Below are 25,694 nucleotides of genomic sequence, written 5' to 3'. Positions count from 1 at the left end.
ATTTTTATAATTTTCCTATTTGTTTTTGTTATTAAAACGTTAAAGAACTTGGCTGGTGGTTAATTGTTGTCTATTTTTGCGTGTAAGCGCCTGCATATGCGTACACACATGTGTGTGTGTGAGTATGTGTTCTTGGATGTGCATGAGCACTAACTTCTTGCTTCTCCATTGAATTTTTATGTTTTGTGTGCTCTTTTCTCGTATAAACATATATTTATATTCTTGTCTGTCCGTCGTTGGTCCGCTTGCTCGCCTTTGGCTCTCCTCAATTGGCATTTTCATGCAACTCGCACTCATAAATATGTACGTAGAAGTTAATTTGGACATGGTCTGTTTGTGCTCAATATTGGTCGAGTAAATATGTATGTATGTGCCCATGTACGAAAAGTGATGCCGAAAAAATTAGAAAAAAAAGTTGTAAGAACGCAAACATACAGACGCTCTTGCCTTTCAGGTTAGACAATGTTTAGCTCGTTGCTGCTTAATGTATAAATATGTGATCCCAATTTAGATCAGTTGTTTGGAAAGAGTGTGGTTGTTTGATTTTTTTTTTTAATTTTTTGTTTTTGCTCAGAATTGTTTGTCTGTTTTATGTGGTTTTAAAAGAAAATATTTATGTGTACACAATTAGCACGCGCCAAACCATAAAACACTAACGGCACTTGTTTTTCAAATCTATAATATAAGATTGATACCAAAATTGAAAATATTCATTCATTATTTTCGAAAAAAAATTAAGAAGTTCTTTTAAAAATCACAAAAATTCTATAAATTTTTATATAAGGTCTAGTAGGTTAGGTTAGCTTGAAATGGTAGGCCAATAAGCCATGTATAGACCAGTTTGGTCTTTTCCGATATCAGATAGAGTTCAGTTGCTAGGTCCATGAGGAGTAATCATCCTTTAGGATGAGTGCGTTTGACGCGAATTTTATTAGACCCTGTGGCCTCACTATCGTTACCTCCTCCAGTATATCATACCGTGGGGAAACCAGATGCTTACAGCGAAGGCTTGTCAATGCGGGTCAAGTATACAAGAGATGGTCCATTGTTTACCTGGTACCTTGTTTTAGACATTTCCCGCAGTCTTCTCATTCTGTCAGCCCCATCCTACGGGCGTGTGGTGCCACCAGACAGTGACCAGTTAGTATTCCAATTAGTCTTTTCTATCGAGTGCCAATAAGAATTTTGTGTATTTTCGATTTACCGGTCTAGTAAAAAACCATTATTTTTCCAGTGTTAGAATGATAAAAAGTCGTACTAAAAAATTCTAGAACTGTTTTATGATTGCTTGGTTCAGTTTTTTTCGATCACGCGTCAAAGATCAATACCGATAAACAACCACCGCATGGACCGAATTTACACCTTCGTCACAATCAAGTCGATCCATTTCCGAAACACATGATTACTCCTGATGAAAAGTGAGTTATTAACAGCGCTGAGTCGGCGCAAACGTTGGCCAAGCCAAGATTGACGGTCACAAAGGGTTTTCTATAGGCTTGATGAGATTCGGAGGAAGTTAACTATTATGAGATGCTGCTATACGGCAAAACTTACAAGTGCTTTTAATTAAGAACTAAGTACAAGCTCTTAATTCAGACTTTTACTTTCAACAATTTATGGAAGCGAATGCCCAGAAGTAGCTAAATTTTGAGGAAGAGAAATTGTGTTCCATCAGAACAATGCTGAGTCACTTATGTACATCGATAGTGACTCGTCAAAGGCATCTTATAGTCCGGATGTGATACCAATGATTATTACCTGTTCCTTAAATGGCGCACGATTTTGCTTATAAAAGATTTATGAAACTCCACTTTATTTGACAAATCCATTACGAAATATTAATAATTATTCAAGAATCAAGGTAGTCGGTCTTATGTTTCCAATTATACACCCAATGCTGATTTTCATATAGTGAATCGGAACTGATTTATCAGCGTACATCTTCGAAATGACAGATCCACTTAAAAAATCACTCCAAAGTAATTTATTCACGCAACCGAGAAGATTAGTTGACAGACAAAGTTACGAATATGATCTGATTACCAAAAGTTCGAGCCAATGAGTTGATGGATTATTTAAAATTTACTTGTAACACTATTTAGCTGAAACTACAAAAGACAGTAAGCTTTCCTGAATGCAAAAGGCTGGTGAGTCTCTGCTGGCTTATACCCTTTTAAAAATTTCTAAAAGTAATTTGAAGTGTTGACTGAATTTTATAGATCTTTAAGAAACTTATATCGAAAGACCATAACAAAAAAAACTAAATTCAGAATCGATATATTGTTTAGCATTTGCTTCCAAATCCCTGAAATTAATCGTTTTTTCTGGATATACTAGATTCAGGTCTTTTGGTACTAGTCAGCCAGTGGCACACTTCATACCGAAAACATTAACCAAAATTCGGTTGAGTCGGTATATAAAAGATGTTGAGATCCTCTACGACGATTTTCAAGCACTGTTTCTTTGACTTTTATGTGGCCCAGTCCGAGTCATATTTGATCAGATAGAAATCGCTATGGTAGGATAATTGAGTTTTACAAATACATCATCATATATTTTTTGGAAAAATCTTGAAATGACTTATCACTCTCCTACATATGTGACCTGCCATGACAAAAAAAATAGTAAGAACTGAACTAAAAAATGTTTTGAGTTTTGTTTCTAAAATTTAAGAAATATTTGAAATTTGCTCCAATTAAAAACAAAATCGAAAATATCGACAGTGCCAAAATCGCCTGTTCATAAAATTATTTTGACTAACCAAATATTGTCCTGTTATAAAGGGTTATCCATTTTGAGGTTCCCTACTTTTTTTTGAAGAAAAAACACAGAAACTTCAAATTTAATGGGAGATGCTTATTATCATTCGAAAGAACATTCTTTGGCATTTATTTTTTGTAAATTATCTCTTTCAAATGCTGGCCGCGGCTACGTCTCAGGTAGTCCATCCGTTGAGTCCATTTTTCGATGACTCATTCGGGCATGCCGACTAGTAACTGGCGAATGGCACGTGTCCGGCCCAAAATGTGAAATTATTTGCTTGTCAAGGTTTTCTCGCAATAAATCCATTGATTGACGCGATATGTGGGCACTTCACTTCGCCGGCTTGCTTAAACCAAATGTCGCCGAGATCCCGAGACTCAATTTCAGGCATCAAATAGTCGGTTATCATGGTGCGATAGTGGCCGCCATTAACGGCTACGTTCTCCAGCCCATAAACCACACCAAACCGTTGTTTCTTCTGTATTAAATTGCAGCTCTTGAATCTCTTCAGGTTGCTCTTCGTTCCAAATATGGCAATTTTCTTGTTTACATTCTCATTGAGCCAAAAATTAGGCTTAGCGCTGAACAAAGTTTAGCTCAAAAACGTCTTCTTGGAACTTCTCACGATTCCATAGCGCAAAGCTTTGTCGCTTGGAAAAGTCAAGCCGCTGCAGTGTCTTAAGATAGGTGATGGTGTTGCGAATAGTACGATCAGTAGTCCGATTATGTTGACCATAATTTGAGCGACATGCGCGAAACACATTATTTACAGAACGAAGTTTTGTAAAAAAGGTGAACGTTTTATAAGCGTTGTTTAGGTGTAAGTCTTTCGATGATGAAATGCCAAACAATACTGAACAAATGTAACATGACAGCTTGATACGACTCACTCGTGATCTGTCAAAAAAAGGCTATTGAAAAAAGTGCCTCTACTTGGATCACCCTTTATTATTTCGAATTTTGTAAACTATATAAAGAAAATCTTTCTTCAGTTTTGTTTTATTATTTTTTTTTTCAAGAAGCAACCTCATTATCTGCTCGCTTTATTGCGTTAATGATAATTTATATTTTTAGCTATTCAGCACAGACATTTTTATTAATTTTTCTGACCGAACGAAAATACATAAATGTCATGCAATTGGGTTTGCTTTTTATTAATACTGTTTTTTTTTCATTTTACGCATATACGTATCTATAGACCGGTGTATATATGTTTACGCACATTTGTTTGCACATGTCGCTATTATTTGGCAACGCCAATTTTTAATTAACAATGAATTTGTCGAAAGAATATGGGCCAAGACGGTAATAATTATAATTAAGCAAAACAGCTACGGCTAGTACGGAAATGCAAAGTTTGTCACATATGTGTGTGTGAATATGTTGGAAGTAAATTAATTTTGCAAATGTTTATAATTTTTAACCTTCAAATGTAAATAATCAGAGTAGTGTGAGGAAATTAAATTCTTAATGCTCAATCTAGCGGAAATATTTTCGTATGTATATGTATATACGATTAAATTTCAAAAATATTATTAAACACGAGGCTGGTGGAATTAACTAGTAAAATTTTGAAAATTTAAAACTAAAAAGAATCTTAAAAATAGTTCCCTATTTACTCAGAAAATTTTAATTTTTTGAATTTTGTCTCCGTACTCTCTCCTCTCTTTCTCTCTTTCCTTATCTTTCATTCTTAATTTCTTTTTAAAATATGTAAAATCTACTTTATTTAACCATATATTTTGTAACGGCGGCCTTTTAATTAGTTCCTAAATTACAGCTAATGGAGAAGGGAGACTAAAGACGTAACATATGCTCAGAAACCGATCGCTGTGGAGACATTAATGCTTGTACCATAAACTTGTTCGATCGTCTTTTGCTTTGAAGAAAAAATTCTGATGGAAAAATTTGGTTATTTTTAATAAGTTTTTTTTATAAATTAAAAAAAATATATATAAATTTAAAATATTTATTTTAAAAAATTCTATAAATTTAAAATATTTATTTTGTATAATTTTTTTAATTTAAAGAAAAATTTTTATAATTTTTTTAATAAGTTTAAAGAAAATTTTTTATAATTTTTTTTTTAATAATTTTTTTAATATTTTTTTATAATTTTTTTATTTTTTTTTAATTTTAATATTTTTTATATATATTTTTTTAATATATTTTTTTTATATTGTTTTTTATACATTGTTTGTATATTTTTTTATATATTTTTTAAATTTTTTGTTTTTATATGTTTTTTTTTTATAAATTTTCCTATTTTCTGTTACCAAGTATAGAAATAGAGATTACGACAGTTGCGCCTTGAAAGAGTGGTACATAGTATGTACATAATTTCGTGACGTCATAAAGGAAAGAGGAGAAGGCTTAGTTGCATTGAAAGCTTGACGTGCGTTTCTTTAATATAATTGCTTGTCTCAATCTTGTATTGATGATTCCTTCATATTGTCCTACTTTTTGCGAATAACGAAAAAAGCAGGTCAATGGCTTACTGATTCTGCTATTCTATAATGCTTGGTTATTTGCAACAAATGACTAGATATGGCAAGGTTAATCCTTTTTTTCACTTATTTTAATTTTTTGCTTTCCAGCTCCCTGCTGAATTTTCAATCTTGATGTGGTACAAATAGCAGGTTTTACGGGTTTTCAGTTCTTTTAGAAAGGCTGATCGATTTTGTGGAAAGCTTTGTCATTCCACAAATATGCATGTACGAAAATGAAGTGCTCTTTTTTTTTAATTTGCCTTCACCAGTATTTAAACTCACGCACATCTGGCAGTTTTTCATGCACAAAGTTCCCTTCGTTACGTCCTCATTGCTTTCCGAGGTAGCTTTCATTCTTCATTTCTTTCCAACAAACTCCAGTCTGTTGTGATAGATCATCGTTATATGTTTTTTCGTTGTCGTATATATAAATTGCCAAAATAATTTTGAGGAATTTTGACGGGTTGTCGTGGGAACAGATCGTTATACCCTCAGATTAAGTGGCCGCTTGGTTGTAGGCAACCAAGAAGAGATTATATTTTCTAGCCTAGCGTTTTTATAAACTAGTTACAACTGCGAAATATGGGCTCTCTCAGTTCTACCTACAACCTTAGCCAACCTTGAGCACCCTCACCCTGTTTTGAACCACTTCAATTTTCAGCTTTGTTCTAGCAAAAGTTGACAACATCGGCATTTAGTAAACTATATCCTAAACCGTGTTATATAAATCAAATTCACAACATCACATTTTCAAAAAAAGTTTACAAATTTCTCTTTTCCTAAAGACTACCGTCATTTAAACTAAATTATCCAAAAAAATACACTGTGCCATCAAGCCGCCCTCGTATTTCCTTATTTGGGGTTTTTCCGCTACAAAAACTCAGACGAACTTCATGCATTCTTCCACAAAAGTCGATGCGGCGCATCAAAGTCAAGTTCAATGCGCAAAGATGATGCAAGACAATGCAACAACAACACCAATTTCCCTTTATATACATCTTACACATACATGTGTATGCAGCGGTAAACCGTTAACATATCACTTTTACAAACATACTTTCACTCGGAACTGCACCCACAACGCGCCGTGCATGTCTTTGCATACATTTTTTTTGTTTTTATATGGATGAATGTGTGTATGTGTGTGCATGTGATTTATTTTGGTTGGCGCTCCATAGCGTTTGTGGGACAGCTGAGTAGACACACTATTGACGTGCTTAGTTACGCGCACAATAATAAAAGTCATATAATTGTGTGCTTATGTGTACATATGTATGTATGTTAGTGGGTACTTAAACCTTGAACTAACGGCACTTCGTAGTTTATGTGCCTAGTAGTGTAGTTGTGGAGATCTTGCCACGTGCGTACATATAAAAGTGGAATTATATTTAAATATAAGTTTGTGTATGAATGTGTAGGTGTGTATGCCGATGCATAAAAGACTCTGGTTGCCACACACTGCGTATACGTAACATTTTCGTATTTACGATATTTAAGTGCTAATAGAATAATTTGAAAAGTTTTGAACTTTCAACCCACTAATATGCCGTTAAAATGCTTCCAATTGGCTTTTTAAATTTATTTTTAATTTTTTTATAATTTCTTATTTATTTTTAATATTTAATAATTCTTATTTTTTGTTTTGAAACCAAAACACTTAGTAACACATAGACCATTTTTCGATAACCTTTTTATATTTAGCTTACAAAAATATTAAAAATGTTGTTTTTCAAATTGTTTTTTATTTAAAAAAATATTTTTAAAATTTTTTTCAAAAGTTTTTGTTAATTTTTTGAAAAATTTTGAACTTTCAACCCACAAATATGCCCTTAAAATGCTTATAATTGGCATTTTGAGATTATTTTTTATTATTATTTTAATATCTGATAATTATTCGTGTTTTTTTTTGTAATTTAAGTTACTTAACCACTCACCGTAATTTCCCAAAACACTTAGGAACACATAAACCATTTTTCGATAACTTTTTTATATTTAACTTTCAAAAATATTAAAAATGTAGTTTTTCAAAATTTTACGAATAATTTTTTTTCAAATTATTTTTTTTTCGATTTATTTTTTATTTCAAAAAATTCTTTCTAATTTTTTTCACAACTTTTTTCAATTTGGTTTTTTTTCCAAACTTAAATTTTTTTTCTAATTTTATTTTTTAAATAATTTTCGTATTTAAAGTTTTTTACATTGTTTTTCATAATTTTTTCCAATACTTAATATAGTATACATTTTTGTAATATGTATATATTTTTAAATAATTTTTCGTTTTCATATTTTTTTTTTGAATTCGTTTTCATAATTTTTTTTTTTTCAACACTTTACATACAATTTTTTTCTAATGTTTCGCTTATTTGCACGTGATCACTCGCAAACTGCTCTTTGTGCGCTCTTACATAATCAGCAAAACAAATAAAAGTGCAAACATAAAATTACTTAAAAAACTTAATGGAAACTAATTAACGTAATGTATTGCAAACAACAAACAACAACAACAAATAAAAAATATAAATATTAATTTGAGCAATTTGTCTCTCGACCCGACGACTGACGGCTTCACATGTTTTACGTTTAATCGCGTTTTGAATACTACCAAGACGCTGCTCAACTACTGTGTACATAACTAAATCGTCAAGCCGCCGCTAATAACGTCAGCCGGCCGTCAGCTGACAGCACGCTGACCGCCTTATTCGAAGCAATGCAGCAGTACACTGTAAGGTACAAATACGCATACACACACACTTACACACGTACATGTGTGCTTATAGTGGCATTTTTGAAAAGCAAATCGTAAGAATAACAGCAAAAACAACCACAAAAATTAAACTTATTATCAATTGGCGTCAAACGACATTCGAATTTCTTTCATTTTGAGTTGCTCTTTCTTTAGTTTCTTTATTTTGATTGCTGGCTGGGCTTTTGCCTGGTTCTTTTAGCTTACGTTCGCACATTCGTACATTGGCCCGCTATGCAAATGCGTGCTTGTAGCGTTTCGTGCATTTGAAACGCATGTGCATACATGAACATACATACATATATGCATATACGCATATACGAATGTGAGTTTGGTGCCACCCAACTGCCCAGTCGCCCGCTACCGGTTTACCGGTTTCGTTAGCTGCGCGTCGCTGATTTTCACACACCGCGTACTCGACTTTTACCTAGTTACATATTAGCACACATACTATACATACATACATACATGTATATAGCATTTTCTATGCATAGCGGCGCTTATTATGTGTGCCTTTATATACATATATCTATGTCCGTTATGCATGATTTCCTTCCAAGGTGAGCTGCGCGATTGCCGATTTCTTGTGCTTGTTCTTATACAACAATCTACGATTCGTTATTTAAGGGGTATTCTGGTTTAGAAATTCAAAAAAATCTATTATTTTTTGCATATTTTTATAGTATAACCCTTCAAGAAAATGTCCCTAAGAGAATTTTTCGAAGTTCAAATTCATTGCGCAAGACTAGTTCTCAATCTTTAAACTCGTTTTTCTCATAACTACTTTTCTAGAAACGGTGTGCATGATATCTCAAGTTCTACTCAACCGATTCACATGAAATTTTACACTGAGCTTTCTTATACATTATAGTATCGCACTACGAAGAGCTTTCAAAAGATTATTTTTTTTTTATTTTTAAACAATTTCGAACCAAAAAACAACAGGGAAAATACGAAACTTTTTTTTTAAATGGTGGAGATTTTGTAAATTTTTTGTTTTTCAAAAACGTTTCGTAGTGCGATAACTACACTTTTAATCTTCACGGATTTTGCATAAATTTTCATTTTAGGTCACGGAAAGGATTTATATCCTGCACACAGGACAAGCAATTGTTTCATCAGTCTCTACTCCGCCAACCTGCAGTTTTTTTTTAATTTAATTTTTTTCTTATATTATTTATGTTTTGTATTCTTAGAACATCAATAAAAAGCATGTAAAAAAATAGATAGTCAAAATAATTTTTGATTTTTTTTTAACGGGTCAAAAAAAAATACCTAAAATTCGGGTTTCTAAACCAGAATACCCCCTTAAAACAAAATTAATTTAAATTTATTTGTCTCTTATTATAAATTTGCGTTTCATAATACTGGCTAAACATACATACATAGATACATATGTTCATATGTAGTATTTATGTATGTAGGTATATTAATATGTAAATATGTGTATAGTAGGGCTTCTATGGCATGCAAATGATTCTACTAGTGTATGTGTATATAAAAATAAATATATTTGTAATATTAATTTTGTTAATAAATTATGAGTTAATCGTAATAATTTAATCAAGTTTTTTCAGCCTTATTAATCGATAATTTGTGAGTTTTTCTTTAATCGATAAAATTTTCGTGGCATCGATAAAAGCATCGTATTTTATCGATATTTTTTATTTGGATATTTATCGAAAATAATCGATAATTTTATTAGTTAAATGTAATCCAATTTGCACATTTTTATCACAAATGATTGTTATTTTAATAATATCATTAGTAGTTGATCATGTTTACCGATATTTTCTGATTTTAATTGTTATCAAAAAAATACTCGATATTTTTATAAGTTAAATTTCTAATATTTTTCACATTTTAATCAAATATGATTGCTATTTTCATATCATTATTAGCTGATCATGTTTACCGATATTTTGTGATTTAAAGTTTCATCGAAAAAAATTATCGATAATTTTATTAGTTATATTTCAACTAATCTTTAACATTTTTATCAAATATGATTGCTATTTTAATATCATTTGTAGTTGATCATGTGTATCGATATATTTTTTTATCGAAAAAAAATCCATTTTTTTTTAAATTTCATATATTTTTTCGCAATTTTTTTTCAAATATGATTGCCTTTTTAATAATATAATTAGTAGTTGATCATGTTTATCGATATTTTGTGATTTTAATTTTTATCGAAAATAATAATCAATATTTTTATTATTAGTTAAATTTAGTTGATCATGTTTATCGATATCTTGTGATTTTAATTTGTATCGAAAAAAATAATCTATATTTATATCAGTTAAATTTCATAAATTTTTCAAAATCATATCAAATATAATTGTTGTTTTAATAATATAATTTTTTTTAAATATTTCCATTGTATATGATCGAGATTTTGTGATATGTTTATGTTTTAAAAGTTCATTTTCCGATATAAAAAATTATAATTAAATTGAATATGATTTTTATTTTAATTATTTAATTTTTCATATTCTTGATCGTATATGAAGATACTATAAGAATTTTTTAATTTTTATCAAAAGTAGTTGTTATTGCAATATTTTTGTTTCTGCAATAAAAAAAAAAACTCATTTTTTCAGACATTTATTTCGTTAATTTAATATTAATATTTTACAATTTTTTTCAAAATAAAAATTTATTATATCTTACTTACATACAATTATGACACCTTTTTAACTAAACTTCCTCCACTGTTGTGTTTTAAAAATTGTTAGTCACGTACTGAATGCATCTAGAACCATCAACAAACACACAATTTTCTGGCTAATTTTTTGAGAGTTCAAACGACCATATTTTGGGCAAAAACGTGCCTCAAAAGTAATACTATAATTGCGTGTAAAGCCATAATAAAATATATGAACTTATGTATGTATGTATTCTACTGCAGTGAAATTCATGAATTTCTAACTCGAATGGTTTTAATGGGTTTCGAATGCAATTTCCAAAACAAAATAATAACACTATTTGGCACACTCCTTATACGTTTACGAGCTGCTTGGATGGTTTTCTCTTTCTATGCGTGACGCACAATTTTGATTTTAGAAATATTATTTTTGGTACCCAGCTTGACTGCCCCGGCATTTTGTTTAACAACAAATGATTTATTATGCCAAATTTTTTTTCTGGTGGAAAATGAATGATCAATTCCAAAATTCTCAGCATATAAATTTTCGCCTTCGTTCGCTCATTACTTTCATCATTGAAATCAATTTCTAATATAACGTTGGCTTCTTGTTTGTGCTTTAGGCACGTAGCTAACAGTTACATAAATATTTGCAGTAAATATTTTCGGTTGTTTGAAACACCTAAAAATAATGGAAATTGATATAGAGTTGTGTATGTATATCAAAATGATAAGGCTGACGAGATGAGTTCATTTCTGAGTGTCTGTTTATCCAACCATCCATTGGAAATTGATCTAATGTCATCGACTTTTAGAAGTCATATATTAATTCATTGATTTCATATATTATACACCATTTTATCAGTTTAAACCGAATGCATCATCATCACATTCTTGTGTTGCATTTTGAAATATCGAAATTGGGGAACTAGCATGCTAATTTCCCCGTATAATGCCATTTTATTTCCCGTCAGTTTCTTTTTTTTAATAGCTATCGCAAGCCTCAATACTACTATGACCAAAAAATTGTAAGACTTTAATTGAAATTTCGCGCTAAAACCCATTCGTCGATTTTTTTTTGTATCTTGGGTTGGTATGACTGTCAGTGACTTCTATGCCAAATGTCGCATCAAAATAATCATTAGTGTTTAGTATACGCTTGTCCTCCTGAAGTTCCATTAAATTATGTGTGCGGAATCAATTATCTGGTTCCGAAACGTTCAGAATGTTGGAAAAGGCCTTCGCTGATAATCGTTTGTCGTGAGCAAGTCTTTTTGATTGATGCAAATTATTCAAAGAAGGTCGAGAACGCGATGACGAAGAACCACGTCCAGGACGACCATCAACATTAACTAATGATCAACACTTTAATAAAGTAAAAGAATTGGTGCTTGTGAATTGGCGACTAACAGTCAGAAATCTTACTGGCATCGTTGGAATATCGGAAGGATTAGTGAAAACCATTTTGAGAGGTCATTTGGGCCTAAGAAAAGTGAAAGCACTATTGGTTCCAAAATCATTAAAGTTTTACGAAAAACAGCGACGCGCTAACGTCCATGAAACAATGCTTTCAAACTAACAGGATGTCACGAAACGTATAATTACTGGCGATAAGTCTTGGATCTAGGGTTACGACCCGGAAACAGACGATCAATCTGCCGAATATCATGGCAAAGGTGAGCTGAAACCGAAAAAACATATCAAAGCAGGTTAAAAATCAAGGTTATCAAGGAATAATATTTGAGTGTTTTGCTTATGGCTTTTCATGAGTTTTTCGCCAAATTTGGACCAATATTGGACCGCCACCACCATATTCGCTTGATTTAGCTCCGTGTGACTTATGGCTATTCAGCAAACTCAAATGACCGCTCCGAGGAAACCGTTTTGAGTCAATTGAAGACATTAAACGAGAATCGCTACGCGCATTGAAGGCTTTCAGGAAATTGACTTTAGCAACTGTTTCGAGGATTGGAAAAAACATTGCCACGAGTATATTTTGGGCAAGGGGAATTATTTAGAAGGGTCGATATAGATTTTGAAGAGTAAATTATAAATTTTAAGATTATAAATAAAGTCTTACTGTTTTTTGCTCATAGTAGTATATTGACGTACATATGTATCAAAAAAGACCCGGAAATAATATTTCTCATGAGAGAAGAAAAGGAATAAAAATAAAAAATATGTGTTGATCTGTTCACGTAATCAAATTGTTTCTTTCATAAAAACTTTAAGCCTCGAAGATTATTGTAAATTTATGCACTGACACACAAATATTTTATTCGAAAAAAGATTTGTTTAATCTTATTTTAAGAACTGACTACGAGCTGGTCGCGAAATACCCTCTCCAGGGTAAATAAATGTGCTATGAATTGTATAGTATCACTTACTTATGTATACTATAAATAACATGACATCTGATCTAACATGATCATGACTGATCATCTGATAAGAAACTTTCCGATGACATAACACTGTTTGCCTCTTTATGATTACCCGACCTTAGTATTTAGTCGAAGCTACCTTATTAAAAGTTGTGGTTTTTGTTAGGAATAAAAAGTAAAAACATTTGTTGTTTTTATTTTAATGATTTTCAAAAATCTTAATTCCCATATATTCTCCTGTACACGCGAAACTGATGCTGAGTTTTTCCAAATTCTGACAAGAGCTTTTCAAGGTCGATAGCATCATGTATGTATAAAATTTAGCTCAGGGCCTAACAACCCCTTACAAAGCACGATTCATCGTTGTTTATCAACGTACATAGCTATTTTCATACATATACTTATAAAGAGTAGCACGCAAACTTGTTGCCCGCGATCAGGTCATCAAATTAATGAGAGAATAACAACGAAATAACTGTGGGCTTATCAGTAAAAGCTTCGTTATGATGAGCGCAAGTTGAGCTTTCAAATAAAAATAAATAAATATATATTATTTTTGATTGTGGGAGCGAATAGCTTAGGTTTTGTGGCGTGCAAATATTTAGTTCGCTCTTCATTGTATCGTCTCTCAGCATTGTGGGCTGTAAGCTTCAATATAAGTGTATTCTTCACTTCTTTTGTTGATTATTTTTTCTACATTTCTGTGCCAATTTTCGTGTCATCTTTTTTGTTTGTTTTGTTGTTGCTTTTAGTTTTGTATTGCTCCCACATCTAGACTCGTTTCATTTCATCTTTGGCCGATGACATGAATAAACTAAATTGTTGTGCCAACAACGTCAACGCAGTTTACTAAATATAAATGGTGTACAATAACAACAACATGTCATAGATCGGACATAAGCAACAATTGTGCTAAGTGTCTGATGAGGGAAATAATGTTTAAAACGAGCTTTTAGCTAAGAATTACTAATCAATGAAATGTGTGACTTCGAAGCATGAGCCAATAGGTGCTATAAAAGTATATATGTACATATGTACATATTGATATTAATACACAAATATGCTTTAAAACAAAAAACAATATTTACCAATTATTTTTCTGTAGGGGCCCGATAATTCGGAACGTCGGAAACACTATATATACGGAAATGATCAAGTAGACGAGTTGAGCCGATTCAGCCAGATATACGTGACCTAGACCCTTAGTTTTTGAGATATCGTTCTGAAATTTTGCAAACTCTATTTTGTTCCGAAAAAGCTTCTCATTTGTCGAAACCGCCAATATCGGATCATTAAAGCGTATATAGCTGCCATACAAACTGATCGACAAAATTAAGTCTTTATATAAAAAACTTTTCTATTTTACAAGATAGCTTCACGAAATTTATAATGGATAATTTTCAGAGGTAGTGGCGTCATTTCTGAAGAAATTGTTCAAATCGAACCACTATAGCATATAGCTGCCATACAAACCGATCGATCCGAAACAAATACTTGACTAGAAAATTTTTTTATTTTAAAGAAAAATCCCACAAATTTAGCATGGATTATTATCCAGAGCAGCGCTATAATCTCGGAAAAAATTGTTCAGATCGGACCACTATAGCATATGTTATGGCTGCAATGAAAAAATATTGCTCAAAATCAAGTTCTTGTATGAAAACCGTATTATACGTGCATGGTATTATAGTTTCGATGCAAACGTGGTTAAAATTCTTTCTTGTTTTTTTTTTAACACTTTAATATTGATATATTTCAGTTAATTTTTTTTTCAAAAAACCACACTTCTTTTCTCCATTTGCAATTGAAAAACATTTATTGCTGCAATTTGAGAACTTATTCCAATCACTCGCCTTGACCAACATCACTTAAATTACAGTCCAGTTGATCTCTTTTTCTTCATATTTGTTGTTGTATTCGAAAACAATTATGTGTTATAAATAATGGTCTATTAAAATGCACTTTTGATCTCTGAATGTAAATCACTTTGCCACTAAGTATTCCGCTTTCTTGCAAATTCGTTGTCAATAACTAACTAACAGTAACACCGCCAACTATTTTAGTTGCTGTAGCGTTCTAAAAACAAAAACAATAATAAATCGCATTAAATATTCGCAATGCTTGCCCTAATCTGCATAGTCATACTAGAACTGGTAATACTTGTGAGTTAGTTTTATAATAAAATTAAAGAGAAATATAGAAGTAAGGCATAACTGAAAACGTGTGCCACCAAAAATTATAAATATTTGCAATAATATTTACGAAAATTAATTTTTAATCTGGTAGACAGCTGATCAAAATTGACCCGGACTAGGCCATATAAACTGCGAGCACAACTCGAATCGATTCGAGTTTTTTCGTAGATTGGTATTTTTGTGAAGTTTGATATTACCATGGAAAATATTGAACAATCAATTTTCTTGAAATTTTGTGTTTTCAATGGAATTGCGATTAGGGAATCGATAAAAATGTTGCAGAAGTGTTTTGGGGAATCGACTTTATAACGAAACAAGTACTTGAGTGGCACAAAGCTTTCATTGAAGGCCATGAAGTCATAGAAAACTTGTCACATACGCGTTGCCCATCCCATTGTATTAACGACGATATCGAAAAAATTTAAAAAACAGTTCTTGGAAATTATCTTGTTAGTATCAGAGCGATAAAAGAGGATTTCGACAACTCTTAAGTTGATGCCAAAATAACCCCAAAACTGTGTCCATTTATTGTTATTGTTATTGTGTTATTGTTTTTTAATATTTCAAAAGAGCCGAAGATAATATTTTTTATTCCGTTATCAAAATTCGGATATATGTACATACATATGTCCATATTTTTATCCTAATTCTTACTGAAGTTTATCCATTTATGATATACTTTTTTCTTCTTAATCGATAATAAAAGCGATATTTGTTTGTCATCAGCTACTGTCGTGATGTCTCATACCAAACCATTACTCGGCTAATTTGATCCACATTGAACATAATGTGATGCCATTATAACTTCCATCTCATTCTTTCATTTTACAAAGAAAACGCAAAATATTTAATTATTCATCAATATTTGTTTTGTCGCCCTCAAAGTAATTCCCACCCGATGTAATATATGGAGGTACTTTTGCCAACGAATTTTCCAGTCCTCGAAACACTTTTCATAACACTTTGGGGTGGCCTTCAGCTCCTTCAGCGAATTTAGTTTTGTCTCTTCTATCGACAGAAAACGGGTTCCACGGAGTGGCAATTTCAGTTTGAGGATCAAGAAAAAATCACACGGATCCCAATCTGATGAATCAGTAGTTGATCGGGGGTATTCTTTGCGTTTTTGGCTTTAAATTCGGTCACAATCGTGCATTATCATTATGTAAAATCCATGAATTGTTCTTCCACAATTCAGGGCCTTTTTGATGGATATTCTCACGCAAACGTCACAAACGGCCAAATAGAACTCGTTATTGACAGTCTGATCATCCGAAACAAATTCATGATGTACCAAACCACGAATACCCAAAAAAACTTGACTTTTGAGCGGCTTTGGGGTGGTTTTTTTGGTTTCATCTCGTTTTTTTCCTCCATTCCCATGATTGTTGATTTGTCAAACTCATACACCCCTGTCTCATCGGCAGGATAATGGTCTGAATGTGGGATCAGAAGCACGATCAAGCATATCCATAGAGACCTGTTTACGGTACTCTTTTTGAAAAAAAATCAGCTTTATCGAGACGAGTCGAGCAAGAAGGCGTTTCATACCCAAAATATCCATCAAAATCATTCGAACGGACTCGTGAGAGGTGTCGAGCTCTTTTCACATCTCTCTAACACTCGTTTGACGATTTTCAAGCACCTATCTTTCACTTTTTTTTAATATTTTCATCAGTTGAAAAGGTCGAAGGTCGTCCAGAACAAGGCTTGTCTTCAACAATCTCTCGACCGTCTTTAAAGGCTTTGTACCACCGTAGACTTGTGTTTTTGATAAAACTGAATCACCGCAAGGCTTTTCCAACGGCTCCGCACACGAAATTTGGTTAGAAACACAAAATTTGAGGCAAATTCTTTGTTCGATATTTTTATCCTTTGTAAAAATTGCAACGCTTTACTGAGGTGTACCGACTTAGCAACTGCTGTAAGCAAACTAGTTGACATATCACGCGCATATTTTGCATAGTAATTAATAAACATACATTTTTCTGAAATATCATTTATCCGGGTAATTTAATTACAATTTCCATGTGCTTTTTTGTCATAATGTGAAAACCAATAAAAATAGGGCTCTAATTGCATGGATATTCTTATTTAAAAATCTAAATTTTTTTAAGTTCCCAGTACCGAATATGAGTACTCCTGTGTCTACGACTGACTATATCTAAAATATCAGACAAGTTTCAAAGTAGCTTAAAGGAATTAAGTTATTATACTTATATTTTTATGACTACAATATGGTCTGGTACGAACTATAACTAAAATCGGTTCAGTTAATCTCTTTGATGTTGACTATGAAATTCAATATGATTATCAATTTTCATAAAATAGTGATTCTGGCATACTCTAATTTAATGCCATATTACATGAAATCGATCCAGCCCTTTCTTTAGCCTCAAATAGTAATTTTCGCCTTAAAAATTTTTAAGCGATTAAATTACAAGAACTAATTTATTTTTTTTAATAGAAAGCTTTTGTAAGAAAGAGGTATTTGTTTTAAAACACATTTAATCAGTAACCAAATTTTGAAAAATCCCCTTTAAATCATTTAGTAACACATAAAATACATATATGCATATAGCATATGACACACATTAATCTATATGTTTGAAAATAAAGACACATCAGCGTGAAATTGCGACAAAAATAAATTCTCTTTCCGGCGTTAAGAAGGTTGCGTTTCAATCAGTCTTCACACTGCTCACTAATTTACATACTTATATACCACATAAGCACCGATAGCAAGCGACATCATCGCCCAAGCATCCACCCACCCACAATGTAGTGACCAACGAAGACGAAAATGTATGGCTAAATACATAAATGTATGTGATACATATGTACATGAACATCGTCAACATGATCTTGGTGCTATACTATTGTTGATAAATCTACAAGTTAGATTTGTGTGCGTGTCTTCGCTGAGAGTGATATTCGATGACACATTTTCATAAATGCGGACACGAGCCAGACGAATTTTCATCGCTCACCACATTTCGGCTGTTTGCATATGTGTAATGACCATCTATTTAAAATAGCTTATAGGTCTATGTTATGTTTGTATGTGTATATGTTTTGGCGTAAATGTGTTTGAAATGTGCTTTGATGATGAATTTGAAATTGTGTGTTAGCGCATTTACTTGGCACACGTTGAACTCATAATTCAATGACTCCCACTACATACATACATATATACATGTATAGTATGTATATAAGGGTATATGAAAATCTTAAGATAAAAGTTGTAATGGAGCAACATTTTTAAGTGAAAATGCAGAGCAAAGAAAGTAGTAATGATTAGCGTAGTGAAATATTTATTAGTAGTGTGCGAGCTCGAAAACTGTAGGAGGTTTCAGTGGATGCTCTAAGCATATCTTCTTCTTCTTTACTGGCGTAGACACCGCTTACGCGATTACAGTCGAGTTAATAACAGCGCACCAGTCGTTTCTTCTTTTCGCAACGTGGCGCCAATTGAAGACTTCAAGCGAAGACAGATCCTTCTCCACCTGGTCTTTCCAACGGGTTTTTTTCCTCTTCCTTTGCTTCCCCTGGTGGGTACTGGCAGAACTGGAGTGTTTTCGTCCATTCGGACAGCATGACCTAGTCAGCATAGCCGCTGTCTCTTAATTCGCTGAACTATGTCAATGTCGTCATATATCTCTTTGCCAACGCACAAATGACCATTAATCTTACGCAGAACCTTTCTCTCGAAAACTAGTAACTTTGACTCATCAGATGATGTCATTGGCCAAGCCCCGCACCATATAGCAGCACGGTGATAATGAGTGACTTGTAGAGTTTGGTCTTTATTGGACGAAAGAGAACTTTATTTCTCAATTGCCTACTCAGTCCGAAGTAGCACATCATCTTGGCAAGATTTATTTTGCGTTGGATTTCAGGCTGACTTTGTTTTTGGTGTTAATGCTGATTCCACCTGCCTGTATATACGCAGACTAATTCCCTCAGTTTTGCAGATATCGATCTAAAATTTTGACTTTAACCTTTTCTACTCAAGAAGCACTGATTTGTCAGAAACACCGATACTGGGTCACTATAATCTACAGTTTCCATACAAACTGATCGCTCAAAATCAACTCATGGAACCTTTTTTATTTGTGCTTATAGCTTTGGTGCGGTAAAAGATAACATGCGATCTCAATCGTCGGATTATTCAATTTATTTTAATTTAATTCATTTATTTAATTATATATCTGTATTGCCTAAGAAAAACCATATTCTCCAAAGAAAGTTAGTCGGCCGCCTCTTTGAATATGCTGAAGCAGTAAAAAGATGAGAACTCTGTAATCTCTACTTGAAATATCTAGTAATGCTCAAAAGTCCTGTTTCGGAGTTTATTACCATTTTTAAACTATTTTATTGAACCCTATATTCCGAGTCTCTAATTTACATTAGTCTTTTTAACATCGACTTCGGAGTTTGAAAGTTCTCAGTATTTTGCTTCATAGTAACAGGAACGTGTGGCGATTACACTTAGTTTCTCAGAGAGAGAATAAAAATTCCAGCTAAGAAAATTTATCATCAGTTAAGATAGATAATTTTGTAAAGTGTATTGGTTTCTTCTCCGCATACGTTGACGGATTATGAGATATAAATACTCTACGACTGATAAGAACAATTTAACTACTTCTCAAAAAAACCAGATTCAAGATATACTAAAATAAAAATATACTGTAAATATATAAAATTTCTTTTACTCCCAAACGCAATGTCGGTTGCCCCACAACAACTTTGCCATTTGAAGGCAAACGGTCACGTTAAAGTTCCTGAACCTCTCAAGTGCAGGAATGCTAACAATTTTACTTTATTTCGATTTCAAAACTTTTTGAACTCCTTGGTCATTAACAACATGAAAGACTTTCAGACAAACTTTCATACATTAAGTACATTTTGACTAATTTTTGACAGTTCTTGAAGTCCTGTTAACAGAGTACTATATGGTCGCATGTATAGTACTATTCCTTTTAAAAAGAATGTGTGATTGTGCAGATTCTTTGGTGATTGTACCAATTACTATTATAAAATATATTGATAATTGAAAAAGTATTTTCGTATTTTGTCAATAGATGTCTTTGCAGTCGTATATATCCAGTGCTACCAATCACATTGTGTCGTACACTATAGTTTTGGAAGGGTGAAATTTTAAGCTTCATTTAATCAAATAAAAAATTCGGCGAAATTGAAAAAAAGTTACAGCTGTTTAAAAATGAGTGAAAATAATGAACAAATTCGCTATATTTTGAAATTTTTATATAAAAAAGGGAATAATGCCACGCAAGATAATAATGAAATGTGTAAAGTTTTCGGAGATGATGCTGTATCTAGCGGAAAGATGGCAAAAAGTAGTCGACCAAAATGGTACATGTTTTTTTTATTTATTAGTATAAATATAAAAAAATAAGTTGAAGTTTGATTAGAAATACGAAAAGACTTTTTCGACTACACAATGGCATAATTTAATAAATGTATTAGTAAATATTATAATTATATTATTTAGTCTATAACCCTGTTAGTTGGTTAAAACGAATTTAATTGAGTTTCAGACAGGATGGAAGTAAATGATGAACAGCCACACAACTCTTTCACACATTCGATTTGGTTACGAATGAAATAGCTTTGTGAATAATGTGAAGTTAGCTGCAATTTCTCAAAAAGTTTTCAGCGTCCATGGAGGTTAAGCTTAAAGTCGGATTTTTTTTGTCCACACGCTCTCAGATTAATTTTACCTATATTATATAGTTTTTGTTTCAAATGTGATTATTTTCTACTGATCTTTAAAAATGTGATAAAATCCATCCAGTTCAGGCAGAAAAGAACCTCTTCTTCTTGAGTATGTGTGGTATAAGATTGTAGTATTATTTAGATAAATCCCAATTTCCAACCCAATAGCAGAAAAAATATGAAAGTAAATTACACCACTGACCCATCCTAATGTGAAATTTACATATATAAGTTTATGTAAATATATATCTAGTATACTTAGTGTACATACAAACATTTTCAATTACAAATGAGTATATGTATGCACATATGTATGTCGATAAATGTATTTTAATGAATGTATTTACACGTTGCCAACAGCATTTAATTTACTCGAACAACATTAAAACGAATTTTGTTCCACATTTGTGCACACGAACACACTGAACTTACAAAATTACCAAGTAATTTAGTTTCTACTTATGTGACTCGGTTTTTTTTCTGTATAATTTACCCATTACTGGTGCCATGCAAACCAAAAATCTTGTTAATGTTGCGCCACACACCCCACTCGCGTCGCTTAACTCTGCAACAAATTCAAAATAATATTTTATATTTTTCAAAATACTTCCAAATATTTGTACACATATATGTATATTCACAACGCTGCATCTAATTTTTCTTATTGCATAAATAAATAAATCCTCATATTTGCGCATCATAAGTCCAACCTTCTTTTTTATATTTTAAATGGAGCAACACTTTTAGCACAAACTGTTCGCAATTTACATTTTCATAGCTTTCTTTGGCGTCTACACTTGCTTCTTATCTGTAGCATCTTCTTACTTGGCACAGTTGAATTCTTTGTTAATTCTCATATTTACTTTGTCCATCGATCAATTTGATGGACGCTAATTGAACATGTGATTTACTGTTATTTGTTTTCTTTTTTTCCTTGTTGTTATTGGAAGCTTAGAAGCTTAGAAATTGTACATGATTTTAACCACAAATCGGCAAAAGCCTCACTTGTTGTTGAGGCTAAATAAATTGCCCCTGTTGGTTGTTGCTATTTAATTCGATTACGTGATTCATGAGCCGACTGGAACACGAAAAGCTTGATTTTAGAAGTATAAAATAATGACTGAGGAACTTTTTTGAACTCATTATAATGTTCACAATTTTTTTTCTACTTGTTTAATTGTGATTTGTAATTTTACAGTATTTTTCGCAGAATTTATTAATGATTGATTCGGTATTACTTGATAAATTGAGGTTCTACGAGGTTTATTATCCGCATCTAAATTGCTGTTAGAATTATGAGATAATTCTTTAGGTTGGTAATACTCAAGTACTTGTAAAAGCTTCTGTTATTTTTGATTTTTCTTCGGCTGACCTACGACTCTATATATAGTTATGAGTCTGTGTTCTGTTTCAACTCACTGTCGAATATTGGAAATCATGAAAAATGTTCTAGCCTCTATTGGGGCAGAAATTTACATTATATTCGGTTATTATGACTTTATGATCTATAGTTCCAAAATTTTCACTATGACAAGAAGGATAACAGGAGGTTAAAAAGAACGCATACGTAGATTGCCTTTCATATTTCGAGAACTCTAGTGTTGCAATTTGGATACTCATAACTAAAATTTAACATTTTTGATAGTATGTATATTCAGGACATTTTGACATATGAGCGCTATTTGTGGTGTTTACACTAACTTAAAATATTCTGCTCCACCAACAAATTAAATTAAATCGTACACACTCTCGCACGATTATTTTTTAACAACTTTCAACGTGAATTAACTCATCAAAAGTTCATAGATGAACTTAGTAAATTAATTTTTGATGATGAAGCTCTATCAAAGACCAGTGTTTATCGGTGATATGGTGAATTCGATCGAGATCGTAGATCATTCCAACGACGGGAAAGTCGTCCAAAATCATATGTTATTCCGGAAACTATTGATTATGTGCGCAAGCTATAATGCCAAGTCATGTGGGCTATCGTGAGATAGAGACAACTATAAATATTACAAAATTGCATGAACATTTGACTGTAAAAAAAAATTGTTCACGTTGGATCCCACACAATTTGTCAATCGCTCAAAAAAAATCTCGTGTCGATTGGTCGAGAGAAATGTTAACAAAATACGATAGCGGTGCTTCGAAACACGTCTACGACGTCGTGACAGGTGATGAATCATGGATTTACGCGTATGAGCACGAAAGTAAAAAGCAGTTGACTTTATTGAAACAGCTATACGTGGTCAGATTAGCGGTTGTCTTTCAAGAAATCAGTAAAACCAACCGCCACGACAATACGAGCTCTCACGCATCGACTGAAAGAACTGCATTTTTGAGCACTCAAAACATCGATTTGATGAGTCATCCACCGTATAGTTCTGCCTTGGCACCGAATGACTTATTTTTATTCCCATTCGTAAAAAAAAACTAAGAAGTCAACGTTTTTCGACACCTGAAGAGGCATTTGATGCGTAAGAAAAGCATGTATTGCAGATATCTCAATCAGAGTGGTAAAATGGCTTGGATACCATTTCAGTCTTATCACGTTTTTTTCACCTACAATTTTCTGGAGGTCTAAGGTCAGCGAAAAGTGATTGGTAATAAAGTAATGTTTTTTTAGATATGCTTGTTTAGGTGAATCCAAGTGATTACTACCTGTTACAGTCTAAGTTGAATGATTTCATGGTGAAAAATTTGTCTAAAGCGAAGCTTCTGAGTTTTCTTGCAAATAGCGACGAGGGTTTCTATGAGAGTAGCATTATGAAATTTCATACGCAATGGCAACAATTCGAATCTTCTATTTTATACAAAAGTAAAGGACTTTTTGTAGACCTCATGCTGATCATTCTCAAATTAACAAATATTTTTACTTCCGAAACTTGGGATCGCCCATCTAATTTCAAAATTTTCATACTGAAAAGGAGTCAAGGGCTGTTGTCAAAATAATAAATGCATACATATTTAAATGTACTGCTCTGTTTTCTCAAATCGTAAACTATTTCCTTCTGTTTTATCAATAATTTTTGCACAATTTCTACAACCTAATAGTACGTGTTTTTTCACAAAATTGCTTCCTTGAACTCAAACTTATTTAAAAATGCAAATTTCAACCCAAACTTAATTGAATGTGCAAATTTAAGATAATTATATGACTAAAATACTTGAAATTCCTCGCTGTTTGAACATTGGAACGCCTGCTGATTGAAAACAGCCATATTCTTTCCGCTTTTGGTTAATTTACTTTCGATTGCCGACAAGTAAACAAAACTAGAAATCAAACTAAAGCAATTCTAAAACAGATAAAACGGTTTTATTGCATTAACTCTGACAGACTTATGGTGATCGACACAAAGTTGATCAAATGCAATTTTTATTGTTGAACCGTTTTTGATGCTGCGGTTATTTGATGGGTCGTGGAATGGTTTTTGGCTTGTACTCGTATGGGCTGAATCCAACTACCGTTAAAAACTGTTGTTCGATATTTACAATGTAGTTTAGAAATTAAAAATTATCAGTTTTCCGTACACAAATTCAAAAACTAGAAAATTGATGATGTAAAGGTTACCAGGTGTATTTAATCCCAGTATTTAATTAAATATATTTCGAATTAATATTAAAATTTAGAAAAAAAGAAATTCAATATAGAAATTTGAAGAAAAGTTATTTTCTCGAATTTTAATACAAAAATATTAGTTTATATAGTGGCATTATTTAGCTACAACAATTAATGAAATTAATTTTTAAATAAAAAAAATTGCAATTTAATTGTTCTAGGATATTAGTGGTTTTTTTAATCTTTTTTTACGAAAATAAATTTGTGGAGTTGCCACATGTATGTATTTATTTCTAACTTTTATTTTTTTTTGTTAGATACATCTGAAAGTATTGTTTCTCATAATACTACGGGTACAAGAAAAAGTATATTTAAAAAATACTATTTAGCGTAGTTGCCACCTGATTTTAAAAACAAATTTTATTTTTTTAAATATTTTGCTATAAAAAACGGCTATAATTAATATTTCTATAATTGCTTGAATTTACATATGTATGTATAAGTTGAAACAGGGTTGCCATATTTCAAAAGTTTAAAATAGGTGTCGCATTATAATAGTAAAGCAAAAAAGTATTAATATGAAATTAGTGATATTCAACGAAATCTTATGTAAAACTATTAAACATTTATTCAAAGGAGTTGCCACCTTTTCGGAATTTGGAAAATAAAAAATATGAAAAGTGTATTCATAAGAAATTAGTGATATTTAACGAAATCTTATTTAAAATTATTAAAAATTTATACAAGGAAGCTGCCACCTTTTTGAAATTTGAAAAATATAAAATATAAAAAAGTGCATTTATATGAAATTAGTGGTATTTAACGAAATCTTGTGTAAAATTATTAAAATTATTTATTTATTATTTATTTAAAAGAGTTGCCACCTTTGCGAAATTTTAAATGTAAAAAAATTAGTATTTTTCCAAGACTTAAATATTGGTTAGAGAATCGGAAATACATACGCGTATAAATCCTCCAGCTCTATCTAGTATATTCACTTGTTACCTAACTTCCAGAAATCTGTTGCAACTAAATCGCTAATTCCTAGCTAAATACTCAATTGCACCACATTAAGTTAAACTGTGGCTAAGTTAAGCCCACTTAAATTTCAATTTGACTTTTTATTAATAGCAAATTTATTTTATCTACCACAATAGTTGCGGATATGGATATTATGG

The 25,694-nt window shown here is 31.9% G+C and overlaps 1 protein-coding gene across 4 annotated transcripts in view; it reads right to left on the bottom strand.

Moving 5' to 3' along the window:
• Positions 1-25,694, bottom strand: part of LOC120777294 — a 69,186-nt gene that overhangs the window by 22,768 nt on the left and 20,724 nt on the right. The window contains exon 2 of one of the 4 annotated variants that reach the window (XM_040108505.1): positions 21,448-21,519. The exons of 2 other annotated variants lie outside the window; for them this stretch is intronic. In XM_040108505.1, the coding sequence (XP_039964439.1) occupies positions 21,448-21,519 (72 nt within the window). Of the gene's footprint in view, positions 1-7,186; positions 7,281-21,447; positions 21,520-25,694 lie in introns of those variants that run through there. One more of the 4 variants, XM_040108507.1, reaches the window with a different exon arrangement.

The sequence above is a fragment of the Bactrocera tryoni genome, chromosome 5 (assembly GCF_016617805.1).
Source record: "Bactrocera tryoni isolate S06 chromosome 5, CSIRO_BtryS06_freeze2, whole genome shotgun sequence".
In the NCBI taxonomy this organism is placed as follows: Eukaryota; Metazoa; Arthropoda; class Insecta; order Diptera; family Tephritidae; genus Bactrocera; species Bactrocera tryoni.
Note: the sequence above shows the minus strand (reverse complement) of the source record. Positions and strands in the feature narration are given on the sequence as shown.